Raw genomic sequence first — 23,950 nt, 5'->3', positions numbered from 1 at the left:
CCGGTGGCGGCGGCGCGGGGCCCCGCCATGGCCCACTTCGAGACGCAGTACCAGCGCCTGGAGAGCTCCTCCACCGAGTCGCCCCCCGGCGGCGGCGATCTACTCGTCCACGTCCCCGAGGGCGCCAAGTGTGAGCGGCGGCGGCGGCACCGGCGGCACCGGCGGCACCGGGGATTTGGGCCTGGCCACCGCCGGCGGCCTGAGCCTGAGGGGAGCTGGGGAGCGGGGTGGGGAAGCGTGAAGCGGCGGAGGCCTTGGGGACCGGCGGTGTCCGGGCTGCGGGGGGGTAGATCCAGGCTGGTCCGGGTGGCCGGGGATGGCGGGAGCAGCAGGGACCGAGGGGAGAGGCTGGGCACCGAGGGGAGCTGGGGCTGGGGGCTGGGGGGCCGGCCTGGGGCCTCAGGGGGGCTGGGGCAAGGGGAAAGAGGTGGGGTTGTGCCTCACACGCAGGGAGGCTGGGTATGCCGGAGGGTCCCTCACCCTGTGCTTCTCCTTCCTTCAGCTCCCTGGCATCACATCGAGAACCTGGACCTGTTCTTCTCTCGCATATCCTTTTGCAGGGCAGCATTCACCCCCCGCCGCCTGAGCTCACAGTGCAGGTGGGAACACTGGGTTTGGTGTCACTCGGAGCTGGGGCAGCGTCTGCCGCTTCCCGTAGGATGTTACACGGCTCCAGAGGGGCTGGCAGAATCTCCATGCCTGTGGGGTGCTGTCACCTGACACTGAGGGGACAGACAGGTTCTTTTAAGGATCCTTGGTGGACTGATGACGGTACTAAGTTGTAGTTACAATTAAAGCTTTATTAACAGGATTTTTTTATTAGCATAGCATTTATAATCAGAGTAGCACAGGATTTCTGTAAGCAGAATCAGTGTAGTACGATTTTATAAGTAGCATAGTGCGGAACTTCATAGCACCGCTTAGCTTATGGTTTCTAATCACCTGGACTCCATGCAGATCGGGTCATATCTTAATACATGGTTTGCTGCATATACCAATCAGAATCTAGACTCAAAAATCATATAAAAGAATACGAGTTACTCAGTCCTTGGAGGAATCAGATGACAGTGGGAGCATCCCTGGCTACTGGTGGGTCCTGGGTCTCACTGTCCAGCAGCAGTCCTGGTCCAAGTTCCCACTTAGGACTTGTAACTCCATGGTTTTTTGGACAGTGCTCTGGGTGCTGTTCCACTTTCCTTTCGTGTGAGGGGGTCATCACCACCATCGGGTTGGCCAGATGCCTGGGACCTTCAAGGCCGGCACAGAAGGCAGTAATCAGCCTGGAACCCGGGAATCTTGAGGCTGGTAGGGAGGGGAAGAATACATCCATTTAGTTTGTCTGCTTGGTTCACAAGACCTTCAGGGCCTGATAATGAGGGAAAAGGAACTAACAGGTGATCCACTCAGTCACCGAGAATGGCTGCTGGCCTTATAAAGTGGCGTTAGTTATGCTAACCACATTACCGTGGTCAGGAGCAGAGGGTACGGGTCACAGGCGCTAGGGGTATTAAATGCATTTTTGCCTGTCTCTGTGTTGTCCCACCCTTGTGTGGCCTGAGGGCAGGCTGAGTTTCTGCTCTGTGCTGGGACAGACCCCCTCTGGGTGTTGGGTGAGGCGAGAAAAGAGCTTGGATGCAGCCAAGCCCTGTTATCCCAGCTGTGCTTTACTTGGGTGGAGTGTGTTTTCCTGCAACGGAGAACCAGCTTGCTGATGAGTAGGGGTGGGAGGGGTTTTCTGGTGGTAGTGGAGTGGGACTTAGGCTGGGAAGCCATGGATGTCAGTGGGACAGAAGCCTCTCCATCCTTCATCAGAGAGAAGGGGTCTCCAGACTGTTCTCCTTGACTGTAGCTTTCACGTCTATAACCTGCATCAGAAGAATGGCTTCACCTGCATGCTCATTGGAGAGATCTTTGAGCTCATGTAAGTGCAGGTTCCCCCTCTGTTGTGGCTGTGACAGCTGCTGGGGAACAGCCACAGGCATCTGCCAAGCTCCTGCAGCTGGGTGGGTGGGAGGCTTCCCTTTATAGGTGTCCTGTCTCCCCTTCGTTAGGGTTTTCCGTGACCCAAACCTGCATTCCACTTCGAGGAATTGGTGCCTTTGAGCTTTCCTGCTGCCATGACTATGGGAATGCATCTCCGTGATGCATGACCTTGGCTGCTTTGCATTTTGGGGGGCAGAAGGGTGATTCCTTCATGCCTGCTCCCTTTTTTTCACAGGCAGTTCATCTTTGTGGTGGCATTCACCACCTTTCTTATCAGCTGCGTTGATTATGACATCCTTTTTGCCAACAAAGCAGTAAATCACAGCCAGCATCCCAGTGAGCCTATTAAGGTGACTCTGCCAGATGCATTCCTGCCTCCAAATGTCTGCAGTGCAAGGTAAGGGCAGTGGAGGCCGTGTCAGCCACCGCTTGCTCTTTCTCAGGTACTCAGGGCACCTGCCCAAGCCTGTCTCCTGCTACTTGCCTCTTCTTGCTTGCAGAATCCAGGCAAACAGCTTCCTCATCTGTATCTTGGTGATAGCTGGCGTTTTCTGGATCCACCGGCTCGTCAAATTTATCTACAACATTTGCTGCTACTGGGAGATTCACTCTTTCTACATCAACGCCCTCAAAATCCCCATGGTAAGTACCTGGGCCAAGGGCCGCGTGTGGGGCCGCTGAGGGCCGCGGGAGGCATTTGCTGAGTGGTGAGCAGCAGCTCCCCTTCTCTCCTCTCCGGGAGATCTGTACTGCTCTTCTGTCTGCTCCATAAGAATGTCTCCTTTCAGCCTTTTCTCCAGCAACCAGCTTATTTTGTGTTAACCCCTCTCTGCCCAGCCTCTCTGCCTGCTGGCACACGCCTCTGCCATCTGCCACCCAATATGTTTGTTCTTTGGTGATGGCCTTTTCTGTGATGCCTCCCAACAAAGGCGGCATAAGCGAGGATATCCTCGTACCTCCCTGGCTTGTGGACAACGTCACCTTCCCTGTTTACTCGAGGGGGGGGGGGGAACTGAGGCACGGAGCTACTTAGTTGGTGAAGATCACACTGGAGATCAGTGTGTCAAAGATGGGGTTTGAGGCTTGCACATATAGCCTAGTCCAGTGTCCTTGCTCTGATGGACAACGCCAAAAGGTGTGTGTGCATCCTGTGAGGGGAGACTGCCTCGAGAAGGGTGCGGTGAGCCAAGAGGCTTGCTTTGTCCCCAGCTTTTCCACAGGCTCCCTCTGAGACACTTCTTTAGTCCCTTCCCCCGTTTGTGTCTCCTTCCTGACTCCAAACGGCAGCTCTGGGAGGACCCGTGGGAGCGTGGAGCTGTGTTCATGCCTCCGAGGCAGCTGGCGTGTGAGTGGCTGGGAAACAGCCATCTGCACTCGCCTAGGGGTAAAGGGCACCAGGGCAAGGTGTGGGGTTTGCTCGCTGCAGGCTGAGGCGGTGCAGGGAGGTGCCCAGTGTTGCCTGTGCCTCCTCAGCACCCCGAGGCGTGCGCCGGGTCCCCGTGTTTGCGTGGGCTCAGCCCAGCCTCTGTCCCTGGACACATCCTACCCTTAACCTTGCCCCTTGCCCCCTTCCAGTCCACCCTGCCGTACTACACCTGGCAGGAGGTGCAGGCCCGCATCGTGCAGATCCAGAAGGAGCACCAGATCTGCATCCACAAGAAGGAGCTGACGGAGCTGGACATCTACCACCGCATCCTCCGCTTCAAGAACTACATGGTGGCCATGGTGAACAAGTCGCTGCTGCCCATCCGCTTCCGCCTGCCCCTGCTGGGAGACACCGTTTTCTACACACGTGGGCTCAAGTACAACTTCGAGCTCATCTTCTTCTGGGGGCCCGGCTCCCTCTTTGAGAACGAGTGGAGCCTGAAGGCTGAGTACAAGCGGGCCGGGAACCGCCTGGAGCTTGCTGAGAAGCTCAGCACTCGCATCCTCTGGATTGGCATTGCTAACTTCCTCCTCTGCCCCCTCATCCTCATCTGGCAGATCCTCTATGCCTTCTTCAGCTACACGGAGATCCTGAAGCGGGAGCCGGGCAGCCTGGGTGCCCGGTGCTGGTCTCTCTACGGCCGCTGTTACCTCCGTCACTTCAACGAGCTGGACCACGAACTGCACTCACGCCTCAGCAAGGGGTACAAGCCAGCTTCCAAGTACATGAACTGCTTTATCTCCCCGCTCCTCACCATCGTGGCCAAGAACGTGGCCTTCTTTGCTGGCTCCATCCTGGCTGTGCTCATCGCTCTCACCATCTATGATGAGGACGTGCTGGCAGTTGAGCACGTCCTGACCACGGTCACCCTGCTCGGGGTGGGCATCACGGTGTGCAGGTGAGGTGGGGCCGTGCTGCCGCTGTGCTCCTGGCGGCTCTGTGGGGAGCAGTGGGGCCGACGACCACCCACGCAAACGTGCTCTTTGGTTGCAAGTGGACGAGAATCTGCCCGAGCGAAGGGCACGGCTGGAGAGGGTCATGGGCAGGCAGGAGAAGCGGGCAGTGGTGATCTTGGGGGCAGTGGTGTTCTTGGGGGCTGTGGTTGTATGATAGAAGGACTTGACTGGCTTGAAGGTTTGGCTTGGGCGTGGAGGCTACAGGTGGAGCTGTGATACAGGCAGGTCACCCTGCCCTCCCAGGAACTGAGGCGTGATGCTGTGACGTTTCCCTGTCCTGTCCTACAGGTCTTTCATCCCTGACCAGCACCTGGTGTTTTGCCCAGAGCAGCTGCTGCGAGTCATCCTGGCGCACATCCACTACATGCCTGACCACTGGCAGGGCAATGCCCACCGCTACGAGACCCGGGATGAGTTTGCCCAGCTGTTCCAGTACAAAGCGGTGAGCTTGGCTTGCACCGGGCCGGGCTGGGGACTTACCCCCACCCCTGCAGGAGGGAGAAGCTGCCAGAGAGCTGAGCAGCTCCTAGGCTGGCAAGACGAAAAAGGCAGCTTTCTCGGAGACACCCTGCCCCAGAAGATGGAGGGGGCTGGAGCTGGGGGTTGGCTTTGCGATTGTGGGGTTTTTGACATCTTCAAGCTTGTGCTGAGCCCACCATCTCTGTGCTCAGGTCTTCATCCTGGAGGAGCTCCTGAGTCCCATCATTACCCCCCTGATCCTCATCGTCTGCCTGCGGCCCAAGTCCTTGGACATCGTTGACTTCTTCCGCAACTTCACTGTGGAGGTGGTGGGCGTGGGCGACACCTGCTCCTTCGCTCAGATGGACGTGCGCCAGCACGGCCACCCGGCGGTAGGTCCCGTGGGTGGCAGGAGAGCACCCTGGGCTCCCCACCACCCTGTCTGATCCTTTAGACCCGTGGAAGGCCATAACTCACCACTCTTGGCAGCCCGCAGCCCAGCCACCTGCCTCTCTGCTGAGTGTCTGGGTCTGCCAACGCAGGTCACCAGCCCCAGAAGGCTCTTGTGGCCCAGCTGTGATTATTAACCTGGTGTTTTGTGAGCCAGGCTATGGTATTTCTTTGTTTGATGTCATTGTCTGTCTTCACAACCAAAAGTCCCGTGTCCTCAGGAGAGAGGAATGAGGATATTTGGACATTTAGAAAGTGTGACCACTGAGAACTGGCTTAAAGAAGCTGGGCTGCTTGTGCCCAGGGGAGAGGCAGCCTCGGGGAGATGAGAAGCATTTTCCATTATGTAAAATCTAGTGCAGAGGGAAAGGGGATCCATCTGTTTCCTGTGCCTGGGAATTTAGGTTACTTGTCAGGAAAGACTCCCTAGTGACAGGGCCACGAACTAGGGAGGGGGTGGACGCACTGTGGCAGGAAGCTTTTAAGAACAGCCATTTGTTGGCTGTAGTCGCTCCTGCTGCGAGCTGGAGAGTGCAAGGCGAGGCTTTCGGCACTGTGTTTTGTGACTAGTCCCTGTCCCTCCGGTTCCCTTGTGGCGGTGTGTGTTCTCGGGTGGAAGTGGAAGACGCTCTGTTTCCTGCCTCTTCCCCAGGCTGTGAGGGCTGAACTAGTACGGGGCTTTTGGTGAAGTGCCTGCAACATGTGGAGCCGTGGCCCAGCCTGTGCTGGGTGTTGCGTGCTTTGCCCAGCCCGACTGCAGGATTCCCAGGCCTGGCAGGGGTGTAAAGCAGATCCTGTCCCTCATTACGTGTCTGTGCTCCGCAGTGGATGTCAGCAGGAAAGACGGAGGCCTCCATTTACCAGCAGGCCGAGGACGGCAAGACGGAGCTGTCCCTCATGCACTTTGCCATCACCAACCCCAAGTGGCAGCCGCCCCGCGAGAGCACGGCCTTCATCGGCTTCCTGAAGGAGCGGGTGCACCGGGACAGCAGTGTGGCGCTGGCTCAGCAGGCTGTGCTCCCTGAAAATGCCCTCTTCAGCTCCATCCAGTCCCTGCAGTCGGAGTCGGAGGTGCCCAGGCTGGGGGGGATGCAGGGTTGTTCTTGGTGTGCTTGCTGGGTGCTGGCAAACTGATCATCGGGCCCGCTGGGCAATTTTGCTCCTGCCTGGGCCGTTTCTGGGGATGTCAACGTGATAGATCAGCACTAGTTGGGACTTGCTGGGTTTCTAGAGAAGGCAGCAGGCTGTTCTGGGGCCCTGTGAGGTGGGATTGGGGCTGAGAGAGCTGGGGTGCCTCGGGTCTGTGTGGCTGGTGGGGATCAGCCCTCCAAGTCTGCACAGGACAGTGATTCTCTCCCTTTCAACTCTGCAGCCTCACAGCCTGATTGCCAACGTGATAGCGGGCTCCTCAGCACTGGGCTTCCACATGGGCCGGGATGGACAGGCCTCCCGCCATCTCTCTGAAGTGGCCTCGGCCCTGCGTTCCTTCTCCCCGCTCCAGTCTGCCCAGCACCCTCCCAGCGGCTTCCAGGCGGCAGGAAGGGATGGAGAGGGAGCCCAGCCTCGGGGTGCCAGTGCCATGACAGCCTCTGGGTAAGCTGCATGCTGGAGAGGGGTGACTGGACACCTTGCAGATTCCTTAAACCCTTGTCCAGTTGCCATTCTGTGGACCTAGGTGCACAGTGGCATTTGTTTCTGCAGCCCGGGACAGCAAGGGACACGTTCACAAGCAGAGTTAGGCCCAGGTGCTTAGGCTGGCCCCAAAGGACAGCCTTGGGGTTCTGGTGGTCACCTGTAGGTACCAGTGTGGTGAGAAAAACCCCTGGTCAGGAAGAGGCAGTGCCGTAGCGGGGCTGGTCACCTTGTGCGTCTGGGGAGATGCTACAGAGGGCCTGTTCCTACCCAGCCCAGGAGCGGATCTCTGCAAGCCTGGCATGAGAGCAGAGCGGGGCTGGGCGGGGTGGGGGGCACCTGGGCGGCAAACACCACCTGTGTGTCCCGCGGCAGCGCCGACGCGAGGACCGTGAGCTCAGGGAGCAGCGCCTGGGAGGGTCAGCTGCAGAGCATGATCCTGTCGGAGTACGCCTCCACGGAGATGAGTCTCCACGCGCTCTACATGCACGAGGTGAGCAGCCGGGAGCTGGGGCAGGGCAGGCAGCGCTGGGGTATCCTGTCTGGAGCGCCTGGGATGCCAGCATGAGTGAGAGCCAAGACCAGTGTGTGCACAGCGCTGGGGAGAGGGCGCCTGGGCTCTCCCACGCAGCTGACTCGCTCGTGTTTTGGGCTGCAGTTGCACAAGCAGCACGCCCAGCTGGAGCCCGAGCGGCACACTTGGCACCGGCGAGAGAGCGACGAGAGCGGGGAGAGCGCCCACGAGGAGCTGGACGCTCAGCGGGGTGCCCCTGTCCCCATCCCCCGCTCTGCCAGCTACCCCTTCTCCTCGCCACGGCAGCCTGCCGAGGAGACGGCCACGCTGCAGACCGGCTTCCAGCGGCGATACGGTGGCATCACAGGTACGGGAGCCCGGGCAAAGGTCCGAGCTCCGGGTCAAAGCCCCGCACCCGGTGCCCTGTATGGACCGGCATGAGCAGCCTGCCTGCCCCTGCAGACTGACAGTCCCCTGGGTAGCTAATCTTCCTCCTTGCCCCTCCTGCAGACCCGGGCACAGTACACCGAGCCCCATCCCACTTCTCCCGCCTCCCTCTGGGAGGCTGGGCTGAGGACGGGCAGTCAGCGAGACACCCCGAGCCCGTGCCAGAGGAGAGCTCAGAGGATGAGCTTCCCCCGCAGATCCACAAGGTAGGGGGGAAGGCTGTGGCCGAGAGGGGAAACGTGTACTTCGAGTGGTCCCGATGGGTGCGACATCCCCTCTCTGTCTTGCAGGTATAGCCTTGTAGACTGGGGATCTTGTGGGGGTTGCAGACTGGGAGCCGCCTGGGCAGCAGGATGTGGCGTCAGCCTGATTCTTCTCCCGTCCCGAGCGGACAGGATAGTCCCGGGCTCCATTTTGTTGCCATCCATTGCCGAAGAGACAAAACTGCCAGGCCGGCGGCTTTGCGGCGGCGGCGGCACCTCGTGCCCAGCCATGTGTCAAGTCATCGCCACTCTGACTCTGGTGGGGTGAATGCGTGTGTGAGTACATCCCCGTGTCTGTGTTCACGTCTGTGTCGTCCGTGTCGGAGGATCGCTGCGGAGCCTGCGGGAGCTGACGTGACAGGACTAGCAGTGGGGAGCTGTGGACGGGCTTGGAGGTGGCAGCGGCAGCTGCTCGTCGAAGGAATGGGAGATGGCACCAGCTCCAGATGTCCGCCCGGCGCTGGGACCTGCCTCCAAAATGAAGGCAGGAGCTGTTGAGGGGGGTCTAGATCAACCTGTAGCAGCACACCTGCCCTGCCTGCATCCCTGAGGTGTCCAGGACCAAGTTCGCCCTCCCGGAGAGGACTGATGTTGTGCCCCTCAGCCCGGAGCAGGACAGCAGTGGGGTAGTTGCCCACCCCTCTGCCCCAGCACCTTGCAGAGGGGCCCTGCTGCTGGTGGGATCTGGAGCTGGTGGGAACAGCTCTGCCCAGGATCCAGGGATGCTGCGGCTCTTCCACACCTCTCATGGCAGCTGGCCCGGCCCCTGCACGCAAGGAAGAGTCAGTGGGGTGAAAGTCCTGGGTCCCTGACGTCCCTCCCAGCTGGCAGCCCCCGTGCCGTACCTCTGGGCTAGGGCAGCACCAGTGGGATGTGGGCTGCTAACAGGCCCCCCTGCAGTGCCAAAAAGACCCCAGCGCGGGGCAGCCCGGCGTTTCCCAGGAGTGCTCATGACCCCCTTGGAGCCCACCCTGGAGGTCTTGTTCTCTGTGTGTTGGGTCACTTCCCCCAGGCATGATAAAGGCCTTTTCTCCGTGCCCAGGCTGTGGCACATCGGGTCTGTCCTCCTGATGTGGCCGTTTCTGTGGCATCGGGCCTTTCCTTTTCCCCAAGCAAAGGCTTTGGTGCGTCTCACGCCTCACCCGGGGGCTCCCAGCTCCTCCTTCGCTCCTGAAACCATCCTTTTGCTTGCCACATGGCTTCGGCTGCTGTGGAGACCGCATGCCAAACAGCTGGCTTGTGCCTGGCAGGGCAAGGAGGGGTGCCCTGAACCCAGGAGGGAGAGGCACACCCCAGCCCAGCCTTTGAGGGGTGGGGGGGGATCAAGATCCCATCCGTGCAGCAGCAGCTTCAGCCAAGACCTTCCCGCTATCTTTCTGGTTTCCCTCTCTTCTCTTCCAGCGGCAGCTTGTGAGGATCTGCATCCCGGCTAACCCCTGCCAGGCTTTGCTTTCTCTCCCTCCCTCCCTCCTTCCTTCGCCTTGCCTCTGGCAGGGGCTGCTCCCTCCAGGAGCACCGCAGGCTCTGCCATCCCTTCGGTCCGGGGCCGCCTCTCTTCCCCTGCCAGGGTTATCACCCTCTGCCCTTTGAGCCTGGGCTGGGTGCGCTCCGCCTATGTGCACCGCGGCCAAAACCAGGACACCAGGGCGTGAGCAGGGATGGGGTGTGTCTGCAGGGGCGGGCTTTTTCAGGGTGGTGGGCTCCCTGCTGCGATGGGGCGGGATGGACCGGAGCTGTGACTGCTCTGGGGTCTGTAAGAGACCGAACAGAGCTCAGGATGGGCATCAGCCCTTCGCTGCTGGGGTGGGGACTGAGCTGAGCCGGGGGTCCGTAGACCTGCGTGCTGCTGGGGGCCTCCCACGGAGGAGCAGCTCCAGCTTGGGGCTGTCACGGCGTGGTGAACGGAAACTAAAAGCCAATCTCCAGGAAACCAAGCTTTCCAGGGGCTGCCCCCTGCCACCTGTGCTGCCTCCCTGCACGGAGGTGAGCCCCCCACCCCGGGGCTGCCGGACCCTGGCCTCTGCGCTCCCCGGCAGAGTTGCTGCTGATCTCCAAGCTGAGCGGTGGAAAGCTGGCAGTGCCCTGGGGCGGGGGGGGGAAAGTCTGGGCCTTTCCCTGGGCTGGCAGGAGGGAGAGGCTGGGCTGGCAGGAGCAGGCCAGAGTCCTTGCCGCATGTTGTGCTTGTGTCAGTGTCCCATGTGCATGGCGAGCCGCTCTTCCTCATCTCCGACCGGGGCGTGCGGGCTCGGGGGTCCCTGGGGAGGGCGGTATCGCCCCCCCACGCTCCCCGTGCCCTCGCTGTACAGCTGTATAGCCGTCTAATAAAGATGGGCTGTATCATCCCTGCCCGCCTCCGAGTCTCCCTTCTTCGAGGAAGCCGCCCGAGCCGGTGCCCGCGATGGCGGCAGGAGGGCTGCGGGCTGGGAGCTCAGCGCCGGCCGGCCGGCCGGGGGCCGCGGCGGGGGGAGGCGGGGGCTATATTTATCCCGGGGAGGGCCGGGCCCCGTCCTGCCTGACCTCTGCGGCGGGCAGGGCCCTCGCCAGGGCGGCGGGGGCTATCGCGGCACCGCAGGGCTGCGCTGGCGGCGGCGATAAGCGGGAGCGGGGTGCCTCGCCTCGGCGTCGGGGCCCTCCCTTGGCCCCCCGGCCCCGTACCACCGACACCTCCGCATCCCCGGCTCTGCAGGGGGGCGGTTGCGGGGCAGGGAGCCGCGGCGGGGGGAGGGGGGGGGGGGGTGCGGTCCCGGCGGCGGGGAGGGAGCGCAGGAGCCCGGCAGGGCGGGGAGCGGGGCGGAGCGGCGCCGGGGCCCGGCTGGCGGCGGCTGGCGGCGGCGCGGGGGCCCGGAACGGGCCGGGGCCGGCGGGCCCGGGGCAGGTGAGCGGGCGCGGAGCCCCGGGCGGCGCGGCGCGGCGCGGCACGGCACGGCACGGCACGGCGGCTGAACGGGCAGGGGGGCCGCGGCAGCCCCCGGGGCCGGGCGGTGCCGGCACCGCCCGGGCATTGCCCCGGCACGGCCCCTACCTCGGCCCTGCGTGTCCTTCGCCCTGCACGCGTGTTTCCCCGGTCACGTCCCCGGCGTGTCCCCTGCCTGTGCCTTTGCGTTTCCGCAGCGTTGCCCCGCGTTACACCCGCGCCCCCCGCCCGCTGCGTTGTCCCCGCTGCTCCCCCCCTGCTCCAGACCGGTCCCAGCACCCCGCTGCCTTCCTACCCCTGCGGCTCTCGCTGCCCTCCGCGTCCGAGTGCATCCCCAAGGGCCCAGGTGGCCCGGGGGGACCCAGTGCAGTGTTACCCCCGCTGCCCCAGGCCTCACAAGCGGATCCTGGCGTGGTGCTTATGCCCATCACCATGCAAAGCCGGCCCTGCTTGCATGCACGCACGTGTGTGTGTGTGTGTGTGTGTGTGTGTGTGTGGCATGCGGCATGTCCTGTGTGCCCGTGTCCAGCGGTGCTTGTCCCTGTCCCCATGAGTGCCCCCCCCACTTGGCTGTGCCATCTCACCGTGGGTCCCTCCTGGCAGCCGTACCCGACAGCCCATCCTGAGATCTTGCTCCAGCCCCTCTTCTCTCCGCAGACGGTGACCTGCCAGGATGGCGGTGCTGGGGGGCTACTGTGAGGGCAACAGCTCCATCGCCCGGGCCTGGGTCCAGCAGGGCTTCCAGCCCTGCTTCTTCTTCACGCTGGTGCCAGCCGTACTGCTGAGCGTCTGCCTGCTGCTGGGCGCCCTGCAGTATGCCTGCTACGTCCGCTTCGGTCGCGCCATGGAGCCCAAGTACATCCCCCGCTCACGCCTTTACCGAGGCCAGGTCCTGCTGTCCCTGCTCCTGGCCCTGCAGCCCTTCGGTGGGCTCCTGTGGCAAGTGGCAGGGCCGGGGCGGCTCTACGGGTACATGTTGCTGCACGCCTGCCTCTGGGCCCTCAGCTGGGGCTGCGCCGTCGCCCTCCTGCAGCTGGAGCATACGCGGGTGCTGGCGCACGACCGGACACGGGGCCATGGCGTGATCCTCCTCCTCTTCTGGGCGCTGGCCTTCGCCGCCGAGAACCTGACCCTGGCGTGCTGGAGGAGCCCTCTGTGGTGGTGGGCGCTGGAGGACACCAACCAGAAGGTCGGCTGGGGGGCTGTGGGCAGGGAAGGGGGACGGGGCCGTTTGTGGGGAGGAGGAGAGGGCTGCAGCATCATGGTGCTGGGGTAGGGTGCTATGCCCAGAGTTGCACCCACACATCTGCTGTCTCGGCCCCAAGCCCAGCTATCGCACATCTTTCCATTCCCCCATCTGGCTCAGCTCCTGCTTCTGTCTGGCCCAGCCTCAGGTGCAGAAGCAGGGGGGTGTCTGCCTGCTCCCCATGGCCCTTTACCCCCCTGCTCCCCCCAGGGTAGGGGCACCCCAAGCCAGAGGGCACAGAGCCAGATGTGGCAGGGAGGAAAGAAGGGGTCTGGGTGCTGCCTGAGGTGCTGTGGTCAGCCAGGGGGTCCAGGCTGTGTGGGGTGTCCTCCCTCCCCTGGCTGCACTGCACCGCATCCCTGCACCTAGCTCCTTGCCTCTCAGCTCATACCCATCCCATGCCCAGCCGGGCTGTGCCAAGGGCCAGCTGCGGCGCTGACCCCCAGCTCTCTGTCCAGGTGCAGTTTGGCTTCTGGCTGCTGCGTTACATCTGCACGTTCATGCTCTTCATCCTGGGCATGAAGGCCCCGGGGCTGCCCCGCAAGCCCTACATGCTGCTGGTCAATGAGGAGGAGCGGGACGTGGAGAACAGCCAGGTATGTCCCAGGACCGGAACAGTTTGGGGGCATGACCAGGGAGGAGCTGAGGACAAAATGGAAATACAGCTGCCCTGGGATCAGCATCTTCAGGAGACCAGGGAGGAGCGAGGTTTAGGGCTGCCCAAGCTCCCTGCCTACTGTCAACAGGATGCGGCCCTGCTGGGAGGATGGAGTGGGGACCCTGGGAGGATGAGGCTGATTTTCTTGGTGGGGTGTTCTCCAGGGCTGTTGCTAACTGGGCTGGGGCGCTGGGGCAGTGACCCCTTGCTCTGTTCTCCCCCAGCCACTCCTGCCCGATGCCGGCAGGACCACCTCCACCTGGAAGGATTTCCGGAGGAAGCTGCGGCTGCTGGTGCCGTACATGTGGCCGAAGGGCAACCACAGGCTGCAGGGGCTGGTGCTGTTCTGTATGGCACTCATGGGGCTGGAGCGGGCCATCAACGTCTTCGTCCCTATCTACTACAAGAACATCGGTGAGGTGCCTGGAGCTCAGCGTGCGAGGCTGCCCGTGGCCTCACCAAGTGCTCAAGGGGGGCTGGGAGTGACCGGGGAGGGGGGGGTTGCAGGGACCTGACAGGAACAGGGTCCAGGGGGTCAGGGACCAGCGCTGGGTGCTGGGGCTGGTTCCCATGGGGCGCTCAGCAATGCTCCCTGCCTCTCCGCCCTGACCCTTGCCACCCTTTCCCCAGTGAACGAGTTGACGGAGGGTGTTCCCTGGCACACCCTGGCCTGGACTGTCTGCACCTATGTGGGGCTGAAGTTCCTGCAGGGCGGAGGTGCCGGTAAGGCTGCTGGAGAGAGAGTGTGGGGCACATCGTGCCGGGACTGAGGTGGCCAGGGATGCCTCCATCACTGCTGCTCTCTTTTGGGAGCGGCAACCAGGGCTGGTCCTGGGTTGGGGAAAGCAAGGGGGCCCCATCCCATATCCCTTTTTCCCAGCTGGGCTTTCTGAGCTAGCTGCATGCCCCAGTGGCACCAGTCCTCCCTGACCATCCCGTGGTGCCTCGCAGGCTCCACCGGCTTCGTGAGCAACCTGCGCACCTTCCTGTGGGTGTGGGTGCAGCAGTTCACCAACCGACAGGTGCAGGTGCAGCTCTTTGCCCACCTGCACGGGCTGTCCCTGCGCTGGCACCTGGGGCGTCGCACCGGCGAGGTCCTGCGCAGCGTGGACCGGGGCACCAGCAGCATCAACAGCCTGCTCAGGTCAGAGCACGCCTGCGGCGGGCAGCGGGTGGCTGGGCAGCCCCACCAGGCTGGGCTGACACACCATCCCCCTTCCCACCCCCCAGCTACATCGTCTTCAGCATCGTCCCCACCATTGCAGACATCATCATCAGCATTGTTTACTTCACCTCGGTCTTCAGCGCCTGGTTCGGCCTCATCATCTTCGTGTGTATGAGCCTCTACCTGAGTGAGTGGGGGGTCGGGGTGCAGTGGTGCTGTGCTGGGCTGTGGGGCAGGGGGTGCCTGCCGACACAGCCCCCTCCTGCCCGCAGCTCTGACCATCTTCATCACCGAATGGAGGACCAAGTACCGTCGAGACATGAACACACGGGACAACGAGGCCAAGTCCCGGGCCGTGGACTCACTCCTCAATTTTGAGACGGTACCATGCGTTGGGGGAGGTGCTGCTGAGCACTGCCCAGTGCTGGAAGGGCTGATCCACGCGCTGACCCCGGCTCTGTGTTGTGCAGGTGAAGTACTACAATGCGGAGAGCTACGAGGTGAAGCGCTTTAATGATGCCATCATCAAGTACCAGGTACGAGGCACTCAGCACCAGTGGGGGAGTCAGGGGGGTGAAGGAGCTGAGCCTCACAAGCACCTGTGGGGAGGATGGAGCTTAACGTGGGTCTGGTTTGGAGGCGGCAGCATCCTGGAGGACCTTGCCTCTTCCAGGTCTCGGAGTGGAAGGTCAGTGCCTCGCTGGGCCTCCTCAACCAGACCCAGAACCTGGTCATTGGCCTGGGGCTGCTGGCAGGGTCCCTACTCTGCGCCTACTTTGTCACTGAAAACAAGCTGCAGGTAAGGCTGGTGCCAGCCTGGGCAGCCTCCTGCCCAAGGTAGAGCCTCAGGGCTGGTGGTGACGGGCACCTCTCCTCTGTCCCTTCCAGGTGGGTGACTTTGTCCTCTTTGGCACCTACATCATCCAGCTCTACACGCCGCTCAACTGGTTCGGGACTTACTACAGGTAACGCTGGGAGACGCAGGGGTGCCCGGGGTCCCCCTCCCCATGGGCACCTGGGTCAGGATATGCTCCCCCAAACACTTCCCCCTGCTCTTCGCCCCCTTCCAGGATGATCCAGAACTCCTTCGTAGACATGGAGAACATGTTTGAGCTTTTCCACGAGGAGCAGGAGGTGGGTGCCACCTTTCCAGACCCTGCTCCCTGGCACGGCCCCGTGGTCCTGTCCTGGGGAGGGGTTGTCTCTGAGGCCGTGTCTCTCCCTCCGGCAGGTGAAGGACATGGTGAATGCCGGCGACCTGCGCTTGGAGGCCGGGCGGATCGAGTTTGAGAACGTGCACTTCAGCTACGTGGATGGGTACGGAGTGGCGGGCGCAGGGTGGGACGAGTCGAGCTATGGGGCCTGGCACAGGGATGTGGGGCAATGGAGGTGGCCCTGAGCCCTTCTCCGTCTCCCTCTCCCAGGAAGGAAATCCTGCAGGACGTCTCCTTCTCTGTGATGCCCGGGCAGACGCTGGCCCTGGTGAGAGCGGCACCTTGGGTTGGGTTTGGTGCTAGAGGGTAGGATGGGGGAAGAGGGGCTGGGAAGTACGGGGGTGGGAAGGACAGACCCCCTGTGGGGCCGGCCCTTCCCTGCCCAGCCCCTGGCTTCCAGCAGCCGGGAGGCTCTGGTGTCTCCAAGTCCCTTTGCCTTTGTGTGCAGGTGGGACCTTCAGGCTCGGGGAAGAGCACCATCATCCGCCTGCTCTTCCGCTTCTACGATGTGCGGGGCGGCTGCATCCGCATCGATGGGCAGGACATTGCCCAGGTGAGGGTGGGAGGCCGCCAGGGACTGGGGCGGGGGGACACAGACCAGCTCCTCTGGGCCTCGCAGCAATGCTCGGTGCAGGCACTGGCATCTCCCCAGGGCAGGGGTGAGCACGCAGCCCCCTTGAAGGCTGATGTCGTCTGTGCCAGGAGTGGGGTTAATGGGATGACTGGAGGACCCCTGGGCTGAAATGCTAGAGACTGGTGAGGGCTCCCCAGGAAGGGCCAGGGGGCACTGGCAGGGTCCCCCACTGCAGGGTGGAGATGCAGCCGAGCCTGTTGTCCAGGGGGGACCCTGGAGCACACACCCTGCAAGGACTGGGGTGCAGGGCTCATGGCTGAGAGGTGGGATTGGGGTGGGGGGGGGGAGGTTCTTTGCAGGGTGCGTGCCTGGCTGAGCCCTCTACCCGCCCTGCCTCCCCAGGTGAAGCAGGCGTCGCTGCGCGCTCACATCGGGGTGGTGCCCCAGGACACGGTGCTCTTCAACGACACCATCGCCAACAACATCCGCTACGGGCGGATCCTGGCCACGGACCAGGAGGTGCAGGAGGCAGCCCAGGCTGCTGACATTCATGACCGCATCCTTTCCTTCCCCGACGGTGAGACCCGCCCTGCCTGCCACCCAGTCCCCTCTTTGCCCGTCCCTGCTGTCCATGGGTTCCCTCATGACCTTGTAGCTGCCCTCACAGATGTCCGTGGGTGACATTCCCCCATGGGGACACCTGCACGGCCTTGTGCCTTGCTTTGCCTCATCCTGCCATCTCTCCAGGGCTAAATCAGCCCCTGGGGAGGGACGGGCTGAGGCTGTGCCAGGCGGCTGTGTGGTCCTGGCAGGACCCCCCTCTGTGCAGTAGAGCCCTGGTCCCCATCCCCATCTCGGAGGGCACCAGCACAGCACGTTCCTGCCCTTGTGCCTGCAGGATACGACACCCAGGTTGGGGAGCGAGGGCTGAAGCTGAGCGGGGGGGAGAAGCAGCGCGTTGCCATCGCACGCACCATCCTGAAGGGTCCCCGCATCATCCTGCTGGATGAGGTAACGGCAGCAGCCCCCAGCCTTGCCCCGCTCTGCAGCAGCCCCTGCCCCGTCGGCTGCCGGCATCCCTGCCCCACGCCCTGCCTCCCCTGCAGGCCACGTCCGCACTTGACACGGAGACTGAGAGGAACATCCAGGCCTCCCTGGCCAAGGTCTGCGCCCACCGCACCACCATCGTTGTCGCACACAGGTAGGGATGAGGGGAAAGGGCTGATCCAGGCAGCGCTGAGCATTCTGAGCTGGCCTGCCCTCCTGCTCAGGAGGTGACAGCCCCCGTGACTGTGGCTCCTTGCACTGTGCAAACCCCTCCTGGACCCTCTCCCCTCTGAGCCAGAGGAACACCCTGCCTTTCTGTGCAGGCTCTCCACCGTGGTGGGTGCAGACCAGATCCTGGTGCTCAAGGACGGGCGCATTGCAGAGCGAGGGAGGTGAGTTCAGGGGATGGGCTTGGTGCTGTCTGCCCACAGGGAACCCCTTCCCTGGCTCTGGGGGCAGCTCAGGACCCTGCACCCCTCTGCTCTCCCTACAGACACGAGGAGCTGCTGCAGAAGGGTGGCGTCTACGCTGGCATGTGGCTGCAGCAGCAGGCCGGGGACGAGGGCGAGCACAAGGAGCGCCACACCGAGAAGCTCCTGGGCAGCAAGAAGGGGCCGTGAGGATGGCCGGGGGCTCTGCTGTGACACTGACCCGGGGTCCAGGCCCCCACGCTGCCAGGGAGCCAGCCCTTTGGTGGCTGCCAGTCAGGGCCCCACGTGCCCTGGGAGCTGCAGGGGCTGGGTTGGACACTCCACTACATTTGTACTCGTTTGTTTTGCTGTTGTGTAGTTTCTTAAACCAGGTCCTTCCCAGCTCTGCGCCTGCGTGCTCTGGGCAGGGTATGCGCCCACAGGACCATCGCCTCCGGGGGGCCGTGCTTCTGCCCTTGGGTCAACCAGGAGCTCTGCCATGGGGTGGTTGGGCTCCTCGGGCTCAGGGCAGAGCAGGCTGTCAGCACCCGCCCCACCCCTGCACAAAGGGCTGAGCGTGGCAACGGGGCCGCACTCCGCTGGCAAAGCAAGGAAGAAGCAACGCAGCTGGTGCTGGCTTCACCCCCATGTGCCCCCACACCCTTGTACCTCCTTGTGCCCCCATCTGCACAGATGCACCGCTCTGGGCCGGCCAGCAAGCAGCTCCTCCCCCAGAGCACCTCTGCACCTTGTGCTATGCTTTTATTTTCTCCCAAGCAGCACTTTCGTGACAAGTCTTCGCATTCCCTCAGCCCAGCCGGAACCCACCTCCTACCCCAGGGAGGCACTGCCAGCCAGTAACCCCCCTTCAGCTGCACGCTGCTGCTCAGAACGGCACAGCCCGTCCCCGGGCAGAACCCGGCGCAGCCCCGCAGGCAGCCTGAGAGAGCAGATGCAAAAGCAGCACCGCTCTGCACGGCTGCAGGCCCTCCTGCAAGAGACCAGCAGGACAAGTCCCCATCCCAGGGGTTAGCTCCTGCCTTCAAACACCAGCAAGGAAGGGCTGTGTTTGCAAGAAGGCGTTCTTTGCTGCTGCTACCGAGGAGGGGATCCCTCACAGCACGGCTGGAAGGAGGGAGGCATTCCTGCCCCAGCACCACTAAAACAGGGCCCTGGGACAGTTTAGGGCAGCAGAGAGCAGCCAGCAGCAGGAAGGCAGGTGCAGTCCTCCTGTGGCAGCAACGCTGGCACAGTCAAGTCACTGCTGAGGTTGCTTTTCAATTAATGGCCCTTGTTAAACCAGAAAGGAAACGTAGCTCCATTCAGTCTCAGAGAGGTCCTGGGCCGCAGCCGAGTCGGGTAAGGCCCAACATGCTCTTGTGCATGCAAAGAGCAGGAGAGGCACAGAGGCGCGGGGAGCGGGGAAGGGGCTGCCTTCACGCTGCTGGGAGGCTGCACATTCAGCTGTGCCATGCCCGTGCGAGAGACCGTCCCAGCCAGAGCTGCTCTGTGCTGAGGGGCTGGCACGGCCCTCCCTGGAGCATGAAATCCAGCCCCCGGCTACTGCAGCAGGCAGCCGCATCCCGGCTGTACGTCCCATCGCGCAGAGATGTCCCCAGGCGGCACTGCCCTCCGGGCCAGCCCTGCCCTCACCCCACCGTCCCAGCAGTGCTGGGACACGGCCGCGGCAGCTGTGGCTAAGTGCACGCCGTGGGCTGCTGCTTGCTTTGGTCAGCGTGTGCTCAGCCTCGCCCCACACCGTCTTCACCTCTCCAGGAGCATCAGCAATTGGCTGCACTGATTTTATACAGGTACTAGGGCTGAGATGTCAGTGTGTGTTTGGTGGCTCGCTTACAGCCCCCAGGGAGAGGAGTTGTCCTTGGCGAGGGGCTCTTGTCATTGGTGTCCAAGCCAGAGTCGCTCCTCGGGTCACAAGCGGGATCCCACGTCCGCTGGCACACCCTGCCTCGCTGGCCTACGACATGCTGCAGTTGGATGGCTTCGAGCCCTGCGCCTGGAACGGGAAGCAGCACACAGTGAGCAAGGGAAGGCAGGCTTCTTCCTCTGTCCTAGGAAGGGGCACATTCAGTGCTCATGTCCCCAGGGTGATGTGTTCCGCAGTGCCACTGCCACCCAGGCTGTGCTGGGTGAGGGACATGACCCCAGACAGAGCCCAGAGGAAGCCGAACCCAGGGAGGACCCCTGCCCGGCACAGCCAGGCCAGGATCAACCCCACCGTGGTGCAGAGCCTGCAGCCAGCCCCACTCACCTGCCGCTGCGACTGCTGGTACTCGGCTTCGCTCGCTGACAGCGCCTGGGCCAGGGCCAGATCCTCCTCCTCCTGCGTGCTGCTGGGGACAGCGGTGCATTTTGTGCCTCAGCCTCCCCTGGGGCTCAGCAGCAAAAAGAGCCCTTCGGGGTGTCAGGATCTCCTGTCACTGCAACTCTCTAGGATGGCTAAGGGCAGGGAGCAACTGAGGATCACCCCGACCAGCCCAGGGGCTGGGGAGGGACCAGAGGATCCAGCTGGCAGCCAGCACCCTGGGCCAAGGAGAACCCTGTTAACTTCAGTCTGTTGGACAGGGCTTTTGGCAGCACCAGGCAATGTGCCCGAGGACGTGGGCTCCTGAGTGTCCCCTGTGAACACCCCTACTCCACCTCTGTCTCACTCTAGCCATGCTCATTAGCTGACAAATGGTCAGACAATGTTTGCCCTACTCTGCGCTGTCACTCACTGTCCCCTCACAGCACCCCGGAGGGCTTGCTCAATGAACAGAGCTCCGTGATGGCTCTGGACTCTTCCTTCCCCCACCCCCCCATCAGCCACACAGAGGCATCATCCGGAGCCACGTGCTGAGAGGAATGTCACCCCAGAGCCACATGATGCTGCCCCGAGCACCTCTCACACACAGGCTTGGGGCATGACACCATGTGTCCCCCGGCCGTACCTGGGTGTCTGTGCTGAGTTGCGTGCTGACTCTGCCAGGGACATCTCCAGAGCTCGCTGCAGTGCCTCTTCCTCACTCTGAAACAAAACACCTTGTCAGCAGCTTGGCTGGGGGTGGCAGGAGGCAGCCCTGAGGGACACACAGCAGGTACAGTCCTGCCTGGCCTCGGGTGGGTGCATCTCCCCTCTCCTAGGCCAGACACAGACAAGGTGAAGGCCTGGGGCTCAGGACAGACCGGCAGCTCTGTTCTCTCTACCCCTGCCCTGCCTGCCAGTGCCAGAAGCATGCTAAGAATACCAGTGGGAAGCAGCTTCCAGTCTCCTCCTGCACACTTGGCTTGCAGAGCAGAAAGACAACGCCCAGGGAAAAACAGCCAGAGCACTCTGCCCCTTTGGGGAAAGCTGAGCACCAAGCACAGCTGAGAGCTGCTGTTTGCAGGCACCAGAGCAAACTCTGACGCCCCAGTGAGTGTCTGGGATCCCTGTTTGCCAGGGAAGGCCCAGCTGGGGAGCACCATGGTCACCCACAGAGCGTGGGTTAAAAAGCAGTTGCTGCAGTAGCTCCCCAGGCCACAGGAACCACCCAAATCCACCCCAAATGCCCAGGCCAGGCCACTCACCAGCCCATTCTGCAGCATGACAGCTGGAGGGGAGGTGCTGCGAGCTGCAGCTGCTCTGCCTCCTCTGTGAACAACAGAGAAGATGCGTTATTGTCAAGGCAGGGAGCCCTGGCACGAGTATGCAATCCTTCTGATGCACGAGAAGCAGGGAACTGTCGCTCCTGCGTGCCACAGGGAGCCACGCTGAGCCTGGTTGTGCCCACCTCAGAGTTATGAGTCAAGCCACCACCTTACCTGGCGGGGGCTGGAGAAGAGGGGCTGTCTGCTGGCCGGGCAGCTCCACTGCTCGATGCGGTGACTGTTTTGGAGGAGGACGCCTGTGCTCTCGCGACCGCAGCGTGCCTAGGACACACAGGACACCTGTGAGCCACTGTTTTACTACCACGAGCCATCCCTGGGCACTGAGTACCCAGGCAGATGAAACTGGATAAGCAAGACACCTTCCTGGCTCCCTGCTCCTCTTCCTCCCAAGAGTACCCATGTTGTGGCTCAGCTATGCCCAAGAGTTTCAAATGCTGTTTCTCTCCTCGAAATACTGTGCCAGGATAAGCAAAAACTATCAGCTACAGAATAAGGGCCCGGGCAGAGAAGCAAGAGTAACAGCCAGCAGGCTTTTGCTATAGGAGGGAGAGACTGTGTACACAGCTGCACTGACTCTACAAGCCTTAAAGCTGCTGGAGGACACCCCAGCACACAGGTCAGGGAGTGTGAGAATGCAGCAGTCCCAGGCAACGGGCCAGGAGGAGCTCAGCTTCTTCCCTGCCACCCATCCGGCAAGCACTGCCCCAGCCCTGCCAGCCCACCTGTCCCCAGGCCCTCACCCTGCTTTGGAGAGGGGACGCCCTGCCCCACTGCAGTCATGGTCCAGGGGGTGCCGGTGCTTGAGGCAGTAGTTCTTGTGGCACTGGTCACAGATCACCTTCATCATCTCCTTCTGCTTGCAGCCAGGCTTCAGACACTTGTTGGTGAAGATCTGAAAGACGACATGGCGGTGATGAAAAGGAACGTGCCCTGCAGGGCTGGGGCTGTCCTTTCCCTCCATGCCAGGCCCTGACCAGCTTTCCCCACCAGCCCCTCTTCCACGGGGCTCTGGAGTGTGTCTCTGAACACTAGTTTTCTTTACATAAGTTTATTAGCAGTTCACCTGCGCTTCATTCTCCACAGACAAGGTCTGCATGATCACAGAATGCACAGCAGGAGAGAGATTGCCTGGCCCAGGGACTCCGGCCTGCCCTGCCAGCATAGTGGGGACAGCCCAAAGCCCACCAGCTGCTGCCTGGCTAGATTCCTGCAGGGCCAGCTCCTCGCAGCAATTTCTTCTCCTGGCAAGATGAGGCAGCTAATTGCTGATGGCATTTTCTTAATGGCAGCATGCAATTTCCCATCCTCACATCCCATGTGGCTGCCTCAGCCCCAGACTCACACCACAAAGCCCCGCAGGTGAGCACACTTCCAGCTCACCAACCCTTCCTGCCCACAGCTCGTGCCAACAGACACGACACCGGGCAGGGCCGAGCCCTGGGCTGTTTCATCCCACCCCCAGGCTTCAGCAGGGACTCAGCGGAGCTCAGCAGCGAGACGGAGCGCGCCGGGTTCCTACCTTGCGCTTGCGCTGTGCGGGGTCGGACTTGCAGTCACGGTCAATGTGCTCACCCACCACAACATCGGGCATCTCCCCCCGCCTCACGGGGACCGGGGTGTTGCAGAGGGGACACACAGGGACCTGCACATCCTGTAGAGACAAGAAAAGGGGGCTGGGAGCGTGTAGCTGGGCAACCTCGAGTGCTGGGTGGCCATCTCTCTCCCTTTCAGGATCTGCCTGACACAGCTTCCACAGCATCACCTGGGGTTTGAGACCCTGCTCACCACCCTCCCAACAGCGTGCTGTTTCTGACCCAGGAGGGGCGACAGGCACAGACACACACTCTGGGAAGGGACGATAGCAGGGCTGGGAGATGTCCAAACCATTTCACCCAGCGGCAGAAGGCAGGCTGGAAGTCTGTGGCACTGAGATACAGACCCTGGCTTTCAGGGACACCTCCAGACTCAGCGCCCATCCCAAGGGGATTGCCCAGGTGATCAAAGAAGGCACAAATTGTTTCATTCACTGGCGGGGAAAGCTCAGCAGCTCCGTACAAGAGGCTGGATGAGACCTCCTCTCCACACTTACCTTCTTGTAGGCAGAGGTGCAGTCGTGCTGGGCGTAAGCGATGTGGTCGGTGCAGAAGATCTGCTCGCAGGCATCGCACTTCAAGGGGAGGAAGTCTGGGAGCGGGGAGAGGTCAGCGCTGCAGCCCGGGGGCCTGCCTACCTGCCTTTCCGAAGGCACAGCCCTGACCCGCTCCTCTCTTCCCCCAGCTCCCAAAAAAGGGCTGCAAGGCCATAGCTCCGTCTTCAGAAATTCCTAGGGTTCCTGCCCAAAACGCGCCCTCCCCGGGTTCAGGAGTAGCATCCTGAAACCGTACCGAGCTCCCTGGGGGCTGCCGGCTTCAAGCCAGAGGCGAGCGATGCTGCCACACCCGCCACGGGGCTCACCCACCCGGGACAACCGCCGCCGTGTGCCCCTGGGACCCCCCCGGCACCGCCGCGTCCGGCCTCCCCAGCCTGCGGCACCGAGGGCCGGCAGCCGCTGCCCGCCCGGTCCCCGCCCCCGGCCGGCAGCCGCTGCCTGCGCTGCCGTCCGGCCGCTCCGCCGGGCAGAGCCGCGTACCGGGACAGAGCCCCGCGCTACCGGCACCCGGCGGGAAGGCCCGGACACCGCGGCCGCCCCTCGCCCCTCCAGCCAAGGGCAGGCCGGGCGGCACGACCCGCCCTTCAACCCGCCGCCGCCCCCCCCCCTCCCCCCCGCCGAGGCCGGCTGGACGCTCCGCGCCGCCGAATCCCGGGCCTGCGGCCGCCTCGCCCGGCCCGCAGCGGGGCCCGGCCGCCCGGTACCCGCCGGTGTGCCCCCGCCGGCCCTCACCCAGCCGCTGGCAGGCGGGCCAGGAGCAGTGCGCGCCCAGGTCCGGGAACTCCATGGCGGGGC

At 62.8% G+C, this 23,950-nt stretch overlaps 3 protein-coding genes across 4 annotated transcripts; 2 read left to right on the top strand and 1 right to left on the bottom strand.

Moving 5' to 3' along the window:
* Window positions 1–20: 20 nt before the first annotated feature.
* ATG9A (autophagy related 9A) lies at window positions 21–10,472 on the top strand. Its single transcript, XM_086465417.1, has 14 exons — window positions 21–130; window positions 503–546; window positions 1,857–1,921; window positions 2,219–2,380; window positions 2,484–2,625; window positions 3,559–4,307; window positions 4,654–4,807; window positions 5,037–5,216; window positions 6,100–6,345; window positions 6,647–6,867; window positions 7,282–7,399; window positions 7,565–7,787; window positions 7,931–8,073; window positions 8,158–10,472. Exons 1-14 carry the CDS (start codon window positions 28–30, stop codon window positions 8,161–8,163), a joined length of 2,556 nt encoding a protein of 851 aa, XP_086321543.1. The 5' UTR covers window positions 21–27; the 3' UTR covers window positions 8,164–10,472.
* A 1,143-nt stretch (window positions 10,473–11,615) lies between these two features.
* ABCB6 (ATP binding cassette subfamily B member 6 (LAN blood group)) lies at window positions 11,616–17,719 on the top strand. Its single transcript, XM_086465138.1, has 19 exons — window positions 11,616–12,233; window positions 12,749–12,886; window positions 13,173–13,362; window positions 13,579–13,671; window positions 13,900–14,092; window positions 14,179–14,300; window positions 14,386–14,495; window positions 14,584–14,649; window positions 14,787–14,912; window positions 15,002–15,078; window positions 15,184–15,247; window positions 15,345–15,430; window positions 15,538–15,595; window positions 15,776–15,880; window positions 16,304–16,478; window positions 16,800–16,912; window positions 17,008–17,102; window positions 17,272–17,340; window positions 17,442–17,719. Exons 1-19 carry the CDS (start codon window positions 11,718–11,720, stop codon window positions 17,566–17,568), a joined length of 2,523 nt encoding a protein of 840 aa, XP_086321264.1. The 5' UTR covers window positions 11,616–11,717; the 3' UTR covers window positions 17,569–17,719.
* A 1,580-nt stretch (window positions 17,720–19,299) lies between these two features.
* On the bottom strand, window positions 19,300–23,948 carry ZFAND2B (zinc finger AN1-type containing 2B). 2 transcript variants are annotated; one of them, XM_086465089.1, is made up of 9 exons: window positions 23,888–23,948; window positions 23,096–23,190; window positions 22,526–22,657; window positions 21,747–21,898; window positions 21,160–21,267; window positions 20,926–20,989; window positions 20,307–20,383; window positions 19,628–19,709; window positions 19,300–19,372 (listed from the first exon to the last, which is right to left on the bottom strand). In XM_086465089.1, exons 1-9 carry the CDS (start codon window positions 23,940–23,942, stop codon window positions 19,334–19,336), a joined length of 804 nt encoding a protein of 267 aa, XP_086321215.1. In that variant the 5' UTR covers window positions 23,943–23,948; the 3' UTR covers window positions 19,300–19,333. The 2 variants fall into 2 exon arrangements, with proteins under 2 accessions (XP_086321215.1, XP_086321216.1); XM_086465090.1 differs by having other exon boundaries at window positions 19,628–19,706.
* Between the last annotated feature and the right edge of the window lie 2 nt (window positions 23,949–23,950).

Source organism: Leptosomus discolor, chromosome 5, assembly GCF_034619465.1.
Source record: "Leptosomus discolor isolate bLepDis1 chromosome 5, bLepDis1.hap2, whole genome shotgun sequence".
Classification (NCBI taxonomy): Eukaryota; Metazoa; Chordata; class Aves; order Leptosomiformes; family Leptosomidae; genus Leptosomus; species Leptosomus discolor.
Note: the sequence above shows the minus strand (reverse complement) of the source record. Positions and strands in the feature narration are given on the sequence as shown.

Bases quoted from the DNA above. Each gene is read 5' to 3' on its own strand.
- ATG9A (XM_086465417.1), top strand. From the start codon at position 28: ATGGCCCACTTCGAGACGCAGTACCAGCGCCTGGAGAGCTCCTCCACC. The intron at 1,922-2,218 runs GTAAGTGCAGGT...TTTTTTTCACAG, and splicing joins GGAGAGATCTTTGAGCTCAT to GCAGTTCATCTTTGTGGTGG. The intron at 2,626-3,558 runs GTAAGTACCTGG...GCCCCCTTCCAG, and splicing joins ACGCCCTCAAAATCCCCATG to TCCACCCTGCCGTACTACAC.
- ABCB6 (XM_086465138.1), top strand. From the start codon at position 11,718: ATGGCGGTGCTGGGGGGCTACTGTGAGGGCAACAGCTCCATCGCCCGG. The intron at 13,363-13,578 runs GTGAGGTGCCTG...CCCTTTCCCCAG, and splicing joins TATCTACTACAAGAACATCG to TGAACGAGTTGACGGAGGGT. The intron at 15,079-15,183 runs GTAACGCTGGGA...GCCCCCTTCCAG, and splicing joins TGGTTCGGGACTTACTACAG to GATGATCCAGAACTCCTTCG.
- ZFAND2B (XM_086465089.1), bottom strand. From the start codon at position 23,942: ATGGAGTTCCCGGACCTGGGCGCGCACTGCTCCTGGCCCGCCTGCCAG. The intron at 21,899-22,525 runs GTAGGAACCCGG...GTCGTCTTTCAG, and splicing joins CCGCACAGCGCAAGCGCAAG to ATCTTCACCAACAAGTGTCT. The intron at 20,990-21,159 runs GTAAGGTGGTGG...TGTTGTTCACAG, and splicing joins TCTTCTCCAGCCCCCGCCAG to AGGAGGCAGAGCAGCTGCAG.